This window comes from Necator americanus, chromosome V (assembly GCF_031761385.1).
Source record: "Necator americanus strain Aroian chromosome V, whole genome shotgun sequence".
Taxonomy (NCBI): Eukaryota; Metazoa; Nematoda; class Chromadorea; order Rhabditida; family Ancylostomatidae; genus Necator; species Necator americanus.
In genome coordinates this window covers 21,689,369-21,705,565 of record NC_087375.1, presented here as the reverse complement: position 1 = coordinate 21,705,565, position 16,197 = coordinate 21,689,369, and the positions used below count along the sequence as shown (strand labels likewise).

General features: G+C 40.4%; 3 protein-coding genes across 4 annotated transcripts; all 3 read left to right on the top strand.

Moving 5' to 3' along the window:
* Window positions 1–1,093: 1,093 nt before the first annotated feature.
* RB195_014775 (uncharacterized protein) lies at window positions 1,094–6,118 on the top strand (the record flags this gene model as incomplete). Of its 2 annotated transcripts, none has more annotated exons than XM_064205179.1 (13): window positions 1,094–1,132; window positions 1,195–1,248; window positions 3,141–3,230; window positions 3,288–3,366; window positions 3,425–3,491; window positions 4,329–4,398; window positions 4,462–4,533; window positions 4,593–4,667; window positions 4,723–4,809; window positions 4,875–4,964; window positions 5,079–5,138; window positions 5,870–5,906; window positions 6,021–6,118. In XM_064205179.1, 13 exons carry the CDS (start codon window positions 1,094–1,096, stop codon window positions 6,116–6,118), a joined length of 918 nt encoding a protein of 305 aa, XP_064061060.1. The 2 variants fall into 2 exon arrangements, with proteins under 2 accessions (XP_064061060.1, XP_064061061.1); XM_064205180.1 differs by having other exon boundaries at window positions 5,870–5,963.
* Window positions 6,119–8,550: 2,432 nt separating this feature from the next.
* Window positions 8,551–9,320, top strand: RB195_014774 (uncharacterized protein; the record flags this gene model as incomplete). Its single annotated transcript, XM_064205178.1, has 4 exons — window positions 8,551–8,675; window positions 8,939–9,018; window positions 9,186–9,203; window positions 9,259–9,320. The coding sequence occupies 4 exons, from the start codon at window positions 8,551–8,553 to the stop codon at window positions 9,318–9,320; spliced, it is 285 nt and encodes a 94-aa protein (XP_064061059.1).
* Window positions 9,321–12,497: 3,177 nt separating this feature from the next.
* Window positions 12,498–16,147, top strand: RB195_014773 (uncharacterized protein; the record flags this gene model as incomplete). The annotated part of the gene is made up of 8 exons (XM_013441466.2): window positions 12,498–12,542; window positions 12,602–12,751; window positions 13,109–13,310; window positions 13,368–13,510; window positions 14,252–14,407; window positions 14,595–14,753; window positions 15,790–15,897; window positions 16,004–16,147. The coding sequence occupies 8 exons, from the start codon at window positions 12,498–12,500 to the stop codon at window positions 16,145–16,147; spliced, it is 1,107 nt and encodes a 368-aa protein (XP_013296920.1).
* Between the last annotated feature and the right edge of the window lie 50 nt (window positions 16,148–16,197).

The following is a 16,197-nucleotide window of genomic DNA, read 5'->3' as shown; positions in this document are numbered from 1 at the left end:
TGTGTTAAGCACTTCATTTACTAATATTTCTTGTAATAATTTGCTCATTTGTTTGCCTATAAACAGATAAACAAAAGCGAATGGGGGGAGCAAATGTTAATTGTGCTATGTGTTGTTTTTTTTGCTTCAAAAATGTTAAATTAATATTAATATCAATTGTTTATCCATGACATTACAGTGTTGCAGCCCCAATATTACACACTGGCAACTGGCAAAAGTAACATCTTAACATTACTCGAAAGCAACATGTTGCTATTAGATATTTGTGGGTGAAGCCACGAATCGGTGAACAATGGAAAACATTGCATTAAGCAGATGCTGGCAATTGTGTCCACTCGTCGAACCGCGACACACATCAGATTGGATCAGAGCGTCGGCGACAGCTGTTAAAGGCAGCATACCACGAATCTGAGGTGGTGCGGATTGAAGTATCCGTATACGGGAGCGTAGATTATTGTGACGGGGGTAATTCCGCTCATCTCTCCCTGCATCACTGCAAACAGCCGCTTCCAGAATGCTGTTTTTTACGACGCCATCTATTGCAACGCTCCGCCCCTTGCGCCGCCTCCGCCCTGCGATTCGTCGAAAATCAATTCGGACTGCCCTGATAGGCAGTAAGGACGCTACGCGTGCAAGGATGGCGCGCTACAATAGAAGGCATCGTACAAAACAACATTCTGGAGGCGGCTGTTTGCAGTGATACAGGTAGAGATGAGCGGAACCACCCCGGTCTGCATAATCGACGACCCTGTATACGGGTACTCCACCTGAAATCCGTACCACCCCAGATTCGTGGTATGCTGCCTTTAATGTTGAAATGTCATGCTTGAGTACGGCAACGTTCCGGCCCATCCCTCTACCAAACATCGTCGTTTTCCATGCAACCACACCTATCGATGAATTATCCACCGCACGCGAACTGTTTACTGATCTTTTTTCTACTATTATTTCTGATAATCTAAAACTTAACAGTAAGCCTTATTTCCTTACGTAAGAATCGACTACAGGGTCGCTCAGCACTCAAGAAGAATAGAAAGTCCTTAGCGAGGATTCGATTCTGGTGTTGGATTGTTACCGAAACAATTTAATTTCAATGGGAAATTTAATATCTAAGCAAGACGATCGTGAACCTGTAAGTTCAGAAGAGACTAGATTTTTTTTACACTGTGTCGAACGAGTATCTACCATTGGCAGAGAACGGTAGCTGAAGCAAAGGCTGAAATCACGGAAGTACTTCGAAAAATACAGGTACGCGATTGGACTTCTGCCTTAGAGGGAGGGGGATTCGAGAAGGCAGCAGGCATCGCTGCAAAACTATGAACCGAACGCGTCAGACAAGCGGTCCAAGCATTCGCTACCCTGAAACACACAGTAAATTTGAGGTTGAACGTGAGATTACGAAACTCTGGAACGTCCAACTAAAAAAGGGAGCATTGCTGTAGTACACAGACCTCTTCTACCTGGCGACAAGGCAAAACTAGCGATTTCTCGTCCTCGAGAACTTAGACACATAGTACTTCGCTTAAACTTCGTCCTAAAAATAACTTGATCTTGGTTCTCGAAATTGTTAAAAAAGTATTCTAGAAAAGAACAGGAAACTTAGAGGGCGGTGAAAGAAGGAGTCCTCTTCCTTGTTGCTGCCACAATAAGTAGCTAGGAACACTTATGGAGCTTGTAATCTTAACTTACTAACTTGCAAGCAAACTGCAAATTAACTGAAATTGTCAAAGCTCAATATCTCTTTTCAGACGTATATGAGTGGATTTCAACTCCCTGGGTTTTTTTTTTCATAAAATCTAATCTGTTGAATGGCTATTACATTATTGTTTGTTATTGAACATCACCTCGCAGTGAACGAAACAAGAACGAGCCCTTAATAGATAAAGGGAAAGTCGCTTTGTATCACCGATCTTAGTCTACTCAAACGTGAAAATGATTGACTGCTCACAAAATAAAACAGAAAACAAACGTCCACCGGTAATCATTGGATATCAGCATTTTTCATTCTCGCATATTATCGTTTGTTCATTCTAAGATGGCGAATTAGAAGCTATGGTTGATAATAATGCCATACAAACGCCTGGAGCCCTAAGCTGCCAGAGGTAAGGCATGAGATATGCTTGGACCTAAGATAATTAAATGCCAACATGGATGCTCACATCGTGCAACGGAGTATGAAAACGTATGCAGGAAGACAGATAGATAGGGTGATAATATCTGATGGGAATGCAAAACCATGCAGACGTATCAAAAAGAAACTATGCATTAGGCTGATGCAAGTACGTTAACGGGCAAAAATCAATTGACAAACGGTATTTCGAGCTTTTCTATTCCGAAAATCACTGAATCGTCCCCAAACTTGCATCAGATCTGTCCTTTGGGATTAGAAATTTATTCTGAGAGATAGGTTTACTTTGCTCTACCAGAATTAATATTATTTTCAAAGAACTGGAAGTTTTCTTTTTTCACTTTTTTGATTTTTGGTTTATTTTGTGTATTTCCTATGTTTTTCGTTTTTATTTTAATGTTTTCTGTTGCAGTTGGATCGTGACTAGAACATTCGGAGCGCGCCACATGCCCGCCCCCCCCCCCCCCAACACTGTCACTTGATTGCAGACTTTTCGCCTGGCTGAAGTGCGGGACACAAAAACATGAACCCATTTTGGCGCAGCAGAAACAGGGTGTTCGCTCCCGAATCCACCTCCGTGTCAGGGCAGACACAGGGTCGCTTCTGCTCTGCGATTAGCCTCCTGTCTGCCACCTGGGGACGCGTCACATGGTCTCGCGACTAACCGGCTGTGATCCCTCCAGTGAGGAAGATCCGCGGAACTACCGCCCTACCTCTATCGCTCAGAGATCCTTATACTGTCAGTTTCGTGAGACGCTTAAACTTTCCTATCCTATCAGAGCGAGTTACTTTTGTCTTCTTCGAAAGGCGGGTCAGATGATGTTAGATGTATGTAAACCCTCAGATAAGAGATAAGAGAAGAGAATTTTTAATGTTCTGTGAAGTATACGATCCTTGTGCACGCTGACTCTATCTACCAGGAGCAGAACTAGCGGAACTGCCCTCATTAATAATTAGCTCTTGTGTCATTCTTACATGGGCGAAAGAAAATAGATTATTTTTGTAAATCCAGGATCACTACGCAGCTATTAACCAAATGCGATTACAAGATCGTAAAAAATGGAAATTTTTCAACAAAAGAGTTGAAGAACTTGAAGTTGTGGTGAGAGGTTTCTCTAAGTTACAAACCACTGATGTCAAAAAGGAGGGAAACATTTAGAAAGCAAGAGCTTTGAAACAGGAAAGGAAGCGCTTGCGAGATCAGGAGCGAGCGAAGGAGCGCGATGAACTTGAAGCTAGTATGTGAATTGCTGTTCCTAACTGATTTTCGTCAAATTGCTTTGGAAATGTTTCTAGAAACTTTCTCCAAAGAATTCGTCATAACACCTTACGGTTCCAGCAAGGAGCATATCAAATATCCAAAGTAAGTCGAAGTTTTTACAGTGCCTTAATATCGGTATCGAGTTTCTCAATTACACGATAATGTCATATTCGGTTTTGCTTCAATTCACCGATAGTTGCTTCTATTTTTATCATCGCATATTAGTATCGATCTTTCTTACTGCAGCGTGGTAGAGTTTTGTCTGTTTTATATCAAAGATCTTTCTTAAACTAGCGCTAGAGACTCTGCTAAAAACAGCGTTGTTAATCGTTAGTCGGAGCCTTAAAGTCTGCGTATCGTGACATTGGCGATGTCGGAACCTCTCCTCAAATACGCGATGAAGAAAGAGGAGTATAGTTCACCAACATGAGCTTGATCAATTCTACCAAATAATCCGGAAAAAAGCGTGTGAGACAGTCTCGGTTGCGACACTCTCCCCAACGATGCAACTTATTACGTGATAGAACTTTCGCCTTCGTCATCCAACGTGCGCAATGCAATTGATATAGCTCAGCTCAGAGTAACAGAGCTGTTCCGCCCACTCAACTGCAGAAACGCTGCAGACCGCCGCTCTTCTGCTAGCGTGATAGGTTGCATCGTTGGGAGGATCACACAGGGAGTTCCAAAATGTCTTGCGTGATGCTGTGTGATGATCGATCGATGATCGATGTGATCGTTGTGCCCTTTTCTCTATTGTTAGTAAAGTAGAACATGATTATGTTCGTACTAGTGGACTACACCGCCGCCTCTAATCAATCGTGGTAGGATCCTGAGTTCGTCGATTTCGCGGTGCGCTGCCTTTGAAGACATACTTCGGATAATTCTCACCATTTTTCACAGCTTTCACAGCTCGCCTCAATACCGTAACGCATCATTTAGCCTTCAACAACAACGAGAACAGACAAGCGCGACGGAAACAAAGTCTAAAGAGAAAGTACCGTCGAAGCCTGTAGGTGACGCACGTTTATAACGATTTTGTTTTTAAATTACATGGAATTTGTGTTTGTTGAAGGAATTCTTAGCCACTGCAGAAGAAATCACGGAACCAATTGATCGCAGCAAATCGACGGCTTCATACAAATCTGTGATTTAGTGCGATTTAAAATTTCTACAGTGTCCAAGTGTAATTTTTGTTCTTTACAGCCTAAACCAAGTATCGGCACTGCAAAACTGGATGAGACCAAGAGTAGTGCTCACCTACTGGAAGAGATATCAGATGTTCGGATTAGAAATATTACAGTACACAGATCTCTGTGGAGGTAACTCACTTCAGAGTGGAACCGGATCTCCATCCTCAAAACATACTGCAGCAAAAAGCGTGGGAAGTGAAGAGCTATTCGTCCAAATCGATAAACCATCAGTCTGTTTCCTTTTCATGTTACTAAATACTTCTTCTAAAAATCGTGAGCAACAATTTTTTGCCAGGTACCCAGAAGGGTGATTGGACCGTACCCAGATGCAATCATACATAGAGCTAAACTTGTATCAGTTCCACTGCTGTTGAATGAGGATGAGGTGAGAAGATGGTTTCATACAACTTTGAAAGAGACAATGTCAGACAAAGAGATATTCGGAGATCCGCCTAAAAATCTCTTTTATTTCTGGATATCTAAAATGCTTTCGTTTTAGAGCCTTTCTAGTGAGTATACAAATGTCTCGGTTCCTTCGTCTTCACATAGGTCGCACAAGGTAAACTGAGGTTTTTGTTACTGCTTCACTATTTCTCTTAATTTTCGCAGCAGGTGGCTCACCAGCACTCAATTCTTCACTGGCTGGGGGCTAATGAATACCTCAGATAAGAAGAAAAGCTAATCAAATAGATCCTTAGCTATCCAGAAACAGATGCATTCCGTTCATATCTCAAGGCTATTTTAGAATGCGCGTTACTTCTGAGAGCCGCCTATACAATCGTCTTTTTGAAGCTTCTTTTTTGCTAACTTCGTTTTACCATTCTAAGTCTGCGCAATCTTAGATGTGGTGATAATCCATTTGCGTGAGTATCGTGCGTATAAGACTAAAATATGCAGCATTCGAAAGATAAACTTCCTAATTTGGATGGTTCCTGCTGAGGACTCAGATGGTGGGAAGAAATCTAACATGTGGTTTTTGTAAATGTTCATCCATACTCAATAATTAATTGCTCATTTCTACTTTCTACTTGATTTTAATTGCTTAATTATCAATCATGTGTTAATTCATTAAATTCGCCTTCAATCTATGCTTCACATGAAAATGTTGGGCTTTGCAGAAAGCTTTAAAGTGAATTACTCAAAAATTCAGAAAAAAAATTCTATGCGTCATCACAGCGCATATGTGATGGGGAAGCAGCAGGACATTGCCGTTAGGAAATTTCGAAATTTCAATCTTTTTGTTTTTTGCTTTTGTTCATCACTGAGTGAATTATTTGGTTTTTTTTTCAGGAACTAAAGAAGCCTAATTGTCCAAAACCAGTGATAGGTGTGTCTTTTCGCACATGTTCGCGGCGTAAGAATACAGAAGAAAACTTTGCGAAAAGTGCAGTTGTAGGATTGATCACCTGATTATAGCAGAGCGAATGTTGACTATGTTAAGAGCCAGTCACGGACAAGAGTGAAAAGCGAAGACGCAGAAAATACGTGGATTATGCTCCTCCCATAAACTTCCCGGAAGAACATTACCACTACTTTTAAGTCTAACATCCTCGGATATATACTTTTTTCAGTTCACAGATGTCGCATTTTAAGTAAATATAAATGAATAAACATTGTTTTTCGGTTATTTTGTGATCCAGAAAGTTTTATGAGAGGCTTGAAATATAGTTTTGTAAAATATTTCGACATTCTGCGTCTTTGATTTCCTTCTCTAGAAGAAAATAGTAGAAAAATATCAACTAAATAAAATAAGTAACAGAAAATCGGGAAAGCATAAGACATAGTTATGTTCTCAAATCTTAGTCCTCGTCCTCGATATATGTAAGAGACAAGATGAGCGGCTCAATTACAGGTCGTGAACATGTACTTTTATTTTACTTCGTTTTTCTCAAGGATTCTCCCAGTTATGATTATGGTACGACAAGAGGAAAGAAAACTGAAAAGAACCACTACCAAGACCTATTCTATTCTTGCTTTTTGGTGCGAGTCAGCGGAAAAAGTCGTCAATACGCGGTCGAGGGTTCGAGGTCACTAAAGACTAACCACTAAATGTAGACACTGATCTGATAGAGAAGGGACCAGTCAGCTTGACCCCGCAGGTCCTTGTGTAGGTCTCGTACGCGTTCGTAAACCTCAGACGAATCTGAGTTTAAAACGGACGCGTTAACGCATCCCAAAGGGGTTGATCAACGCCAACCAATTTATCCTTTACTTCATCCTTTCATCCAATTCCGGTTCATGTACTTTTATCCATTTTCCTTTTTTAAGCTGCACGATAATAGGTCGTGGTCCAACGGCAGCAGTGACTGGTTACTAGGATTTCGGGCAATCATCTAAGTTAAGCTGAAACGTATCTGGAGCTGTTCTACATAACGTTTGGCTCTTCACATTTCCATTTTTTCCATCTGATTTATTTCCGTTTCCTAAGTAAACTATCTTTGATGGTTCAAAAATCCAGAAATTGTGGGTGAAATCCATTTTTGGTTGCTTTTTCTCAAGTTTTTATGCGGAAATCGCAGCTTTTTCGCACCATGCCCGTCTAGCCACCCTGACACAAGTGAGCATTCCTCGCACACTCAATGATCCCGCGCTAGCAACAGAATTCCTCTTCTAAAATTGTTCGTTACGCTAACAATCTCCTCGCATTTCAATTTCAGTTAATCCTGAAAACTGTAGTAGTCAAAATTATTTATTGGAAATAGCGGTTTGCAGAAACAAAATTTGCTCTTGCAAAAAACTCTTCGTTTATTATTTCAATAGCGATTCGAATTCGCAGTTCCTAAGTGCATTTCAATCGCAAAAATGGCACGACCACCATTGAAAATGCATTATATTACAAAGTGACATCTATGTACTTTGCAGCAGTGTGCAAACTCGTCCACTTTTGTTTTTTTCCACCATTTCTTGTAGTAATCTGTCGTTGGTTGATCTCCAGCTTCAGTGTATCTCTCAAAATTATGCGAGTTATCCAGGTCGTAGCATCTGAAAATCCTAATTTTGAAGAATAGCAGGATTTATGGGGAGATTCTTTTTTTCAGATCCATTAGCCTTTGAACGACCCAATTAACAAATACTAAATTTGCAAAAACTTATGCATATCTCCATCATTGGTTTTCATATGCTCAGCTGATTATATTCTATTGATTATGTTCAGTAGAGGGTATTGTGTTCCCTAACCTACAGTATTTGAAAAGAAGCCAAAAGTTCTAGGTTACTCTTTCTGTTATGCTATGGTCCTGGCTTACGGTAATCTGTTGCGGTCTGTTCGCAGCAGAATCAAACGTTTTGAAGAGCAGTATACCTTCGTACCTCTCTGGTAGTTCTTATTCCATTGGTAGCTCAAGATACTTCCACAAAGACGGCCGTACCGAGACGGTTTTTAATTCTTGTGGGATATGTTGCGAGACACTATTTTTGATCTGTAGTATACGATCACCGGTTGTCCTCCATGGCAGAATGTTCCTATCAGCCTTTTTTACTTGTTTCAATAGTTTTGATCTCCCTCGTATAAGAGTGCGTGAACACGATTACCAGCGTAATCACATGTGTTCCGTGCACTTACTCACAGCACTTGGGTCGTTTCAGGTTGAGTAGGTTGAGCACTGTTTTGTGCCTGCAACCATAAACATCCCGGTTTTGAGCGCAAATATAAGATGAGATATAGATGGATGTGGGAGGGAGTGTGGCGCAGTCGGTAAGTCTCCACTGCCACTGCACAGTCGATAGCTCAAAGCAAAGAAAACCTTCAATTCCTCCGGAGTCGATAAATTGGTACCAGACTTGTCTGTAAGAAACACTGATTTGATATATTGGCCGGCCTCCTCAAGTCATTGTGTAGGCTGTACACGCGTTCGCAGACCTCAAACAATTCCGACGGAAGTTGGCGGACGCGAAACGGTCCGGTTGAAGGCTAAGGGCGCATTCTTAGTGGATTGACAAATGCCGTAAACTTTATCCTCTACAGATGAAAGATGGTAAAATTAGCAGTACGCGTCGAGATGAGACATCAATATAAGAATTTTCTGCTCAGAAGTTATGAGATCAAGGACAATTTTAGAGTGAATTTCTACAGTCATCCCCACAAGGAATACCTCAAGTGAGTTGAGAGCTAATTTATTACCTTTTTCGTTCGCATTTGTTAAGAGGGCAGTTGAACCAACTCCTGCTTGTATGCGACGTTTTGCACGTGAAATCAATTACAAAAAAAGCAAATGTCTGACAATGAGTTCATCGTAGCGAACGAAGAGAAAACGAAGAATTTCTTTATTTTTCCTCAGAAATACAGGGAAGGAGAATCAAACTGCCTGTCTTAACAAAACATGTACAGTGAGGCTTCTATGCTCTACGTGCTTTGTTAAGAGAGGTGAGGAAAGTAAGCAGTGACCTTCCCCACATTTCGAAGTTGTTCTCCATGCAGCGTTGGACTGGTGAACGGAGAGGTTTTTTTTTTTTTGTTTTTTAAGGCGTATTTAGAAAACGGCCGATGTTCTACAAGTGCACTATGCGCACTCTTCTGACATTCTCATCTTCTGACCTCGCGCTCCTCCTCAGGACTTTTGAAACTCGCCCAGCAACAACGGACATTTAAAATCAACAATATTTAAAGGAGCAGATCGAAGAAGAAGTTCGTGAATAGAATCGGCACAACCGCGACGTGTCAGTGAGAATTTCAGTTTCAGACTCAGACCATGTGCACAAAATGAAGGTCACCACGTTCCTGGTGGTGAAGATGAATGTTTAGAAAATGAGTCTTTTTTCTGTTTATATACTAATTTCAATTTGTGCTTTCAAGATTCGTTGCTGTATACGACTAAGCGAACGTTTCCTTATGTTTTCAATATTATAGAGAGGCATTTGACCGTTCATTTCTACTGGGTCAAAATAGGTTTCTGCCTTATTCAACGCTTCTTCGAATAAGCAAGAACTTCACCTTGAGGTATTTGAGCATGAAAAATAAATCCCTAAAGAGACGCTCGAAAATTGGAAGTGTCATGCAGCACAGGTTCCACTTAGGGGAACTGAAATAATAAGCAGTTGCATGCGAACTTCCTTACATATGTGATTCGCCGGAAATCCAGACTTCAGCACATTGAACACGATGAGCTCATCTCGAGTACTTTACCCAGGGGTGGTCGGCTGTGACAAGTGTGTATCGTTGAGGTGGCACAGCCCTGCATCAGCGCGTATAACAACTGGAACGGGAAGCTATTACGCATAATAGGACCCAGACAGATCTTGCTTTTGCTTCACTTTCACTCCATTTTCATTCCTCCTCATCGCAAATTCCTTTACCTTCACGACTAAAGGGATAAAGAGGGCAAGTTCACTGAAGCTATGCTAATTATCTTCACATCTCCATCACTTTACGTAAAATGACCGATGTTTTCCACATTTCTGAACGTCTCATGCGGCTGAAGTGAGTTGACGGGGGTTTATTACTCCTGGTTGCGTGTCTATGACTTTCGAGACCCCGCGGGTGAGTCGAGCAAATTGCAATTGGTAGATCTGGCCACATTGAAGCCAAGTAATTCTTGTTTACTTGGCCAGCCTAGGACCACCTTGGCACTTGTCTGGCTCCGAGTTGTGTGTATGCATGTGCATTCGGGTCGTTTATTCCGCTCCAGAAGAACCTCTCAGTCGAGATTCGTTTTCTTTTCTTCCCTGATGGCCACTGTTTTTTCTTCCTCTAAATGTCAGGCGCTTTAGATTTATACTTCGAAGAGAACTGGCAATTTCTTCGGAGCTTTCCTTTTAGAGAGGAGAGTTCGCGAGAGGAAAGGATTTCTTGAATTCACTGTTTTCTGACCCCTACAGTCAAAATTGATGTTTCTTTAAACTTAATTATCACTTGAGTTTCATTAATTCTTTGGTTAAGAACAAATTTTTAGCCCTTCATTTCCTTTTCATGAAATTAGAGGATGATGTTCCTAATTTGATACTGGTACTTATACTCCTCTGCCTAAAAGTAACGTTTATTGAGAAATGAAAAACTGATTCAATTCTCTGGGTATCAAAATTGTCAAAAACAAAGTTTCCTTCCTACTTTTACAAATCCAGTTGACTGTTTTGAATGTCTGAGCCTTCCGTTTCACGAAATGCATTGAGAGACGCAAGTGAACCGCATTGATCTCAGAGATCGGCTCAGCATTGACTGAACACCCCTAAATCCTTGTTTTCTGCCTTATCCTATCAGCCCGTTAGGGGTCATTCACGAAATAATTGGCAGACGAGGTAAAGCGCTAAGCACGATGTTTCTTGGTTTGGAACAAGTAGTCCGAGAAAGAGCTTGTTGAACTGCTATTTGTTGTTTCTTACGAGTGTTTTCGCAGAGGTTGGCCCTTAAGACAATAGTTGACATTGATCAGCAGATGTTTAGATGACGTTAATTGAAGAATCGCCGTTAGATATTAAGCGACTGAAGGAAAAGAGATTTAATCCACAAATCTACTAATAACATCCACAAATTGCCATCAAATTAAGCAGAAAGAGCCGCATGACATCGAATTGTACACATATGTGCACATGCAAACCTACATGTGTGGTTCAATTCCACTTTTTTTTTTAGAAATCATTTGCATCTGTCCTAAACCCTCCTGCGGACATTTCAGGCCAAACGGTTTAGATAATATTTGTGGATATTCTGCCGCGCTTTCTTTGATGGTGCAATCGCCGTACTTTGAGGTTGTTTTATCAACCATCATCACAGAAATGCGTCACGAAGGTTCATGCCTGTACTTTTTTATTCTGGATGTTATGGTGAGCAAAATTCGCTAAGACACTTAGTTTGTTAACGTTCTTTTGATAGGCTCTGTAGAACGTCTGACTGTGTAGTTCGTCCATACGCCTGACATGCTAACGAGCCACCCGGACTATTTCTGTGAACACATCCAAGTTATATGAGACGGAGTACAGCGAGGGATACAAAGCTTTATGTACCTAAGCGAAGCCGTTCTTAGATGGGTTTCCCTGAATGCTGGTCGGAAAAGAAGCATCGAACATACTCATTCGGCGTAGCTTCAGACGCAAACCCAACACTCTGTCGCGTAGTACGTTGGAACCACTTTCGATATATAGCAAAAATTACTAGTATGGATCTGCACTGATATATGAGCAACATGGCATCACTAGGCCACTGACCACAAAGCTTGAGGGTAACTTTGTGGATTTTGACCAGTCAGATCATAAACCATTGGCTCATTATGCACTTGACTCATCTCTGACCACTCCATCCATGTGGTCAGCTAGGTTAGGAGCGTTTTAAGAGGACTCATCTGACATTTTATGATTATTTTTTTCTGTTAAAAGTCTATAAAATAAAGTCTTTTGATATGACAAGGGGTTTGAGGAGGGATTATTACACCTGCGTTTAACGTTTTCAGACTATGGAAAGGGTGATGCCGAAACGTCAGCCGAAATAAAAATCAATAACAAATTTGACCCAGCGCACAAAAAAAAAAGTATCACAAGAGCCAATTTTCGGACCACAAAACTTGAGAAACGTCAAACATGTGACTTACAACATCATATTTCCTTGTCCAGTCCAAAATTGACAGAGGTCATTTTTTCATTTTGTTCTCATCCTCTTCAAACTTCCATTCGTCCCATGTGCTTGACCTTGGTTACCTCGGAAAATCCAGAAGTACACATTTCAAGTCGAGACGTGGATCTACTAAAAGTTATTTATTTCAATGCACTTTAATTGCCATCGTATCCATAGAGCTAATAGATTTGTGGCAAAGACTAGCTATGCTTAACGAAACAACATCGGCATCCAGTATCTGCTACGGAAACCTACCACTATTTGTTTAACCGTCGATGAATAGCTTCTTGACTCATTTTCGTAAGTTCTTCCTGGCGTAATTTAGTCGTTGATCTATTGCTTGCTAATTGGTGATAATCCACTACGAGTCACAACACAATGAACGCTACCGAGGGCTCGAGTTCCAATCTGTGGGACAGATTGGTAAATTCCCTCTTTTCTTGCTAATTATCTTCACTTCAGTTATCTTACAGGTTTTTCAGCGTCTTCGTGCTGTTTTTCTGCATCTCGGACTCGTCATCACCTGCATAGCATATATTGTCCTTGGGGCATTGTTGTTCCAAGCTATAGAACGACCAATTGAGCTTCACATGCGAGAGCAAGCGTTGAAAATGTTCGAAAAGGTTAAGGAAGTAGGTGTTCTTGGTTTTTTATGCATGATAAACCTCTTTCTGATGATTTACTCAAATTAGCTGGAAAATACAATTATTTTCAACCAGATACTTCTCATTTCTTTGATCTGTTCAAGTAAAGGATATTCCGAGCGTGCTTATTCGTCCTTTTAATAGATTCATTATGCTAATATTTCAAACACAGAGGTATTGAGTGGATAATTGATTTAATTTAATTTGAATATTCGGGCTTGATAAATTCAATACCCTCTTAATTTTATTGACGAGAAGCCATCTTTTTGATTCATAAGCAATTTTCTGATAATTTTCTCGGAACATGGACTATGGAAAGAAAATTCAATTACGTTTAATTTCTAGGACTTCTTTTCCAACATCAGCCAAAGTAACAGAGATATCGAAGGGATAGTCGATGCGTATATTGGGAACATGTTGACGCTGTTCGAAAACCCCCACTACGCCCACGTATTCGAGACGCACCTCTCCAATGGCACGCACGATAAGGATATTTGGACATTTTCAGCTGCTGTTCTCTTCACAACAACTACCATAATTCCTGTGGGTGAGTGTTTGCGCAATTAAAAAATTTGCAGGTTATTGCAAAAAAAAGTCTTTTAAGGATATGGTAATGTTTGCCCCGCTTCCGAGTTAGGAAGGATGTTGCTGATCATCTATGGAATTGTAGGAATGCCTTTAGCATTGGTTACAATGGCAGATACGGGGAAATTTCTCAGCAGAGGTGTGACCATCTGGTTTGACGAGGTAGGAGGCGCTCTGCGCTCCTCATTCCTTTATATCCCGTGAATACTGTATTTATTACTAGTATTATTACGTTGACATGTATTAATATTTATCTGTGCGATGAATCCAAACAATCATTTGAGACTTTGCATGGAGATTAGCACATTTTTAGAACATTTGACTAATTAACTAAAACGCGTGCTTAACAGTAAACTTGTCGTTTAATCGAATGCTTGCTATAATTTTCAATTTTTTTCAAATCTAATTCAGGAAAATGCATAAACCTAACAGATAGTCGTCTGGTTTTCCGCTTGGAAGGCGTAATGAAACATAAGAAGTGCGAGTGAAAAATGTACCGCCAATATTTCTAGATGTTGGCAATTAAAGGCATCACCGCACGAATCTGAGGTGGTACGGATTTCAGGTGGAGTATTCGTATACGGGATAGTAGATTATGGAGAAGGGGTTGATTCCGTCCATTTCTTCCTAATTGCCGTAAAAAAGCTCGAAGCCGTATCTTCCGGGACGTTTTTTTACGGCAATTAGGAAGAAATGGACGCGATCACCCCCCTTTCCCTAATTTACGATCCCGTATACGAATACTCCACCTGGAATCCGCACCACCTCAGATTCGTGGGGTGATGCCTTTAAAGAAGATGACGACTAAGACCAGCCCTCGTGTCCCCATTAATTAACTTGTCAAGAACGCAATTGTCCCTTCCTTACGAACTTTGACAGACACCAACAAATCTGATTTTTCAGTCGATGGCCGTGCCTACTGGATTATTTCTCTCTATTCTTTGCTTTTATCCAGTAATCGGTGGTCTTCTTTTCCACCACTACGCTGATCTGCAGTTCCGTGACGCAATTTATTTTAGTTTCACTTCGATATTTACCATTGGATTTGGTGATTTAATGGTGGGCATCATTTTATTTTTTGAACCTTTTTCTTAGCAGATTCCTTATTTTTCTGTTCCTTGGTGCTTTTATTGTAGAAATAGATCTTCCTGAAAATTAACGAAGAAATTACAAATCGTTTAAATAATACCTGTGATGAAATACGAAAACCTCATCATAGAAGAGAAAAAAGGTGTGGATTCTGCAGCCAAGCATCAATGTGATCTACTTGGTGATCTTTATTGTCTTCGGAGTGATCCTGGTCACAATCACTATCGATTTCGTAGCCGCTGAAGTGATCGATCACATCCACTACATGGGTCGACATGTAGGAAAAGCGCGCGAAATTGCTGGAAAAATGATGCAGGTAGGCGGAAATTTAAGTTATGCCATCAAAATCTAATGGGAATCGTTGGGCTGGAAATCACTCAGAGCTGAGTTCCTGCTGTACTAAGACTCCTGCTTCAAAAAAAAATTGCTAATTGCTAACACTTCTATTCAACTGTGTACAGGAGAATTAGATTTTATCTGTTCTCGAGTTCTTGGATGCCTTCTGTCGTTCTGTTAAGATTTTAGTGAAGAAGCCCACTTCTGAGAACGTGGAGATTTTCCCCTATTTTGATAGTTGATTGCAACGTTTCTGAAACTTTGAACGAAAGATTTTCAGTAATCTGAATTCGAATTCCGCTCCAGAAATTCTATAAATTCGTCCAAGAGACTTTTCTATGAAACGCGCTATATTTATTGACATATCCTCTGGAATTTGATTTTATTTCCCACAAGTGCCTTTACGATACCATTTAACTAGTTGCTATTGACTTTTTTATTTGACATTTCCCAGAAATTTTATTCCAAAACTTTCTTAAGCATCCAATTTTTTGCTTCGTTCTCTTTCACGATCGGCCACTCGACGTAAAATTTGACCGGCGTTTGATACCGGTGTCCTATCTTTCTTTGTGGTCCAAATCCTATTCTGGACGAGCGAAGACGAGAAATTAAGGCAACTGCTATTTTTTAAGCATTTATCCTTCTCCGTATGCAACACCAATCTCCTCCTCAGCCACTTTATCGTCTTGATTAAACGCAAGAAGCGGGCAGTGCTCCAAAGAAGCTCCGTTTTGTCCGTTTGAAACTTCACTATCATGATTTGAAGAAGTAAGAGCCAGTAAAATTAAAAAGTCATAACAGGAATATCTTGTGGAGGAAGGGATTGTCTCTCGATTAATGTAGATCATTTCGGAAAAATTTCCTATTTTTATGTGCTTCAAAAAAACGCTCACGTCTTATTCCTCAACCTAGTGCTCAGTGAAGATTTCTACGTTTTGATTTCTATGTGCACATTTTCCTTTCAAATAATACAAAAGTTGAATTAGACTACTTCTAAGCATAACTATATATTTAAGTTAGCTCAATCCATCAACATGAACCGAGGCATCACTGGATTAACAGCCGGTATGAATCAGCTGCAAGCTCTCGCTAAATTTGGTTTACTAGGGAAAATCGATCGCGAGGTAAGTTTTTCTTTACCTCAAGGTTGCTTCAGTTCACCAATTATTTCCTCACTATTTACCCTTCAGTAATTATCACAGTTCATCTCATAAATTGTTTCCTTTGCAGGTCCTTGAAAAAGGCACACCTTATGCGTTTGCGCCTTTCCTTGAAGATATGGATTTTATGGATAATGCATCTATCTATACCAGTCCCAAAGACGAGAAGCCAACGCTTAATCAACAGCCACTACGACATCTATATCTGTCGTGACCCATAAACGCTCAACGCCAAGACAATTTAAAAAAAAAAACAAGAGCAAG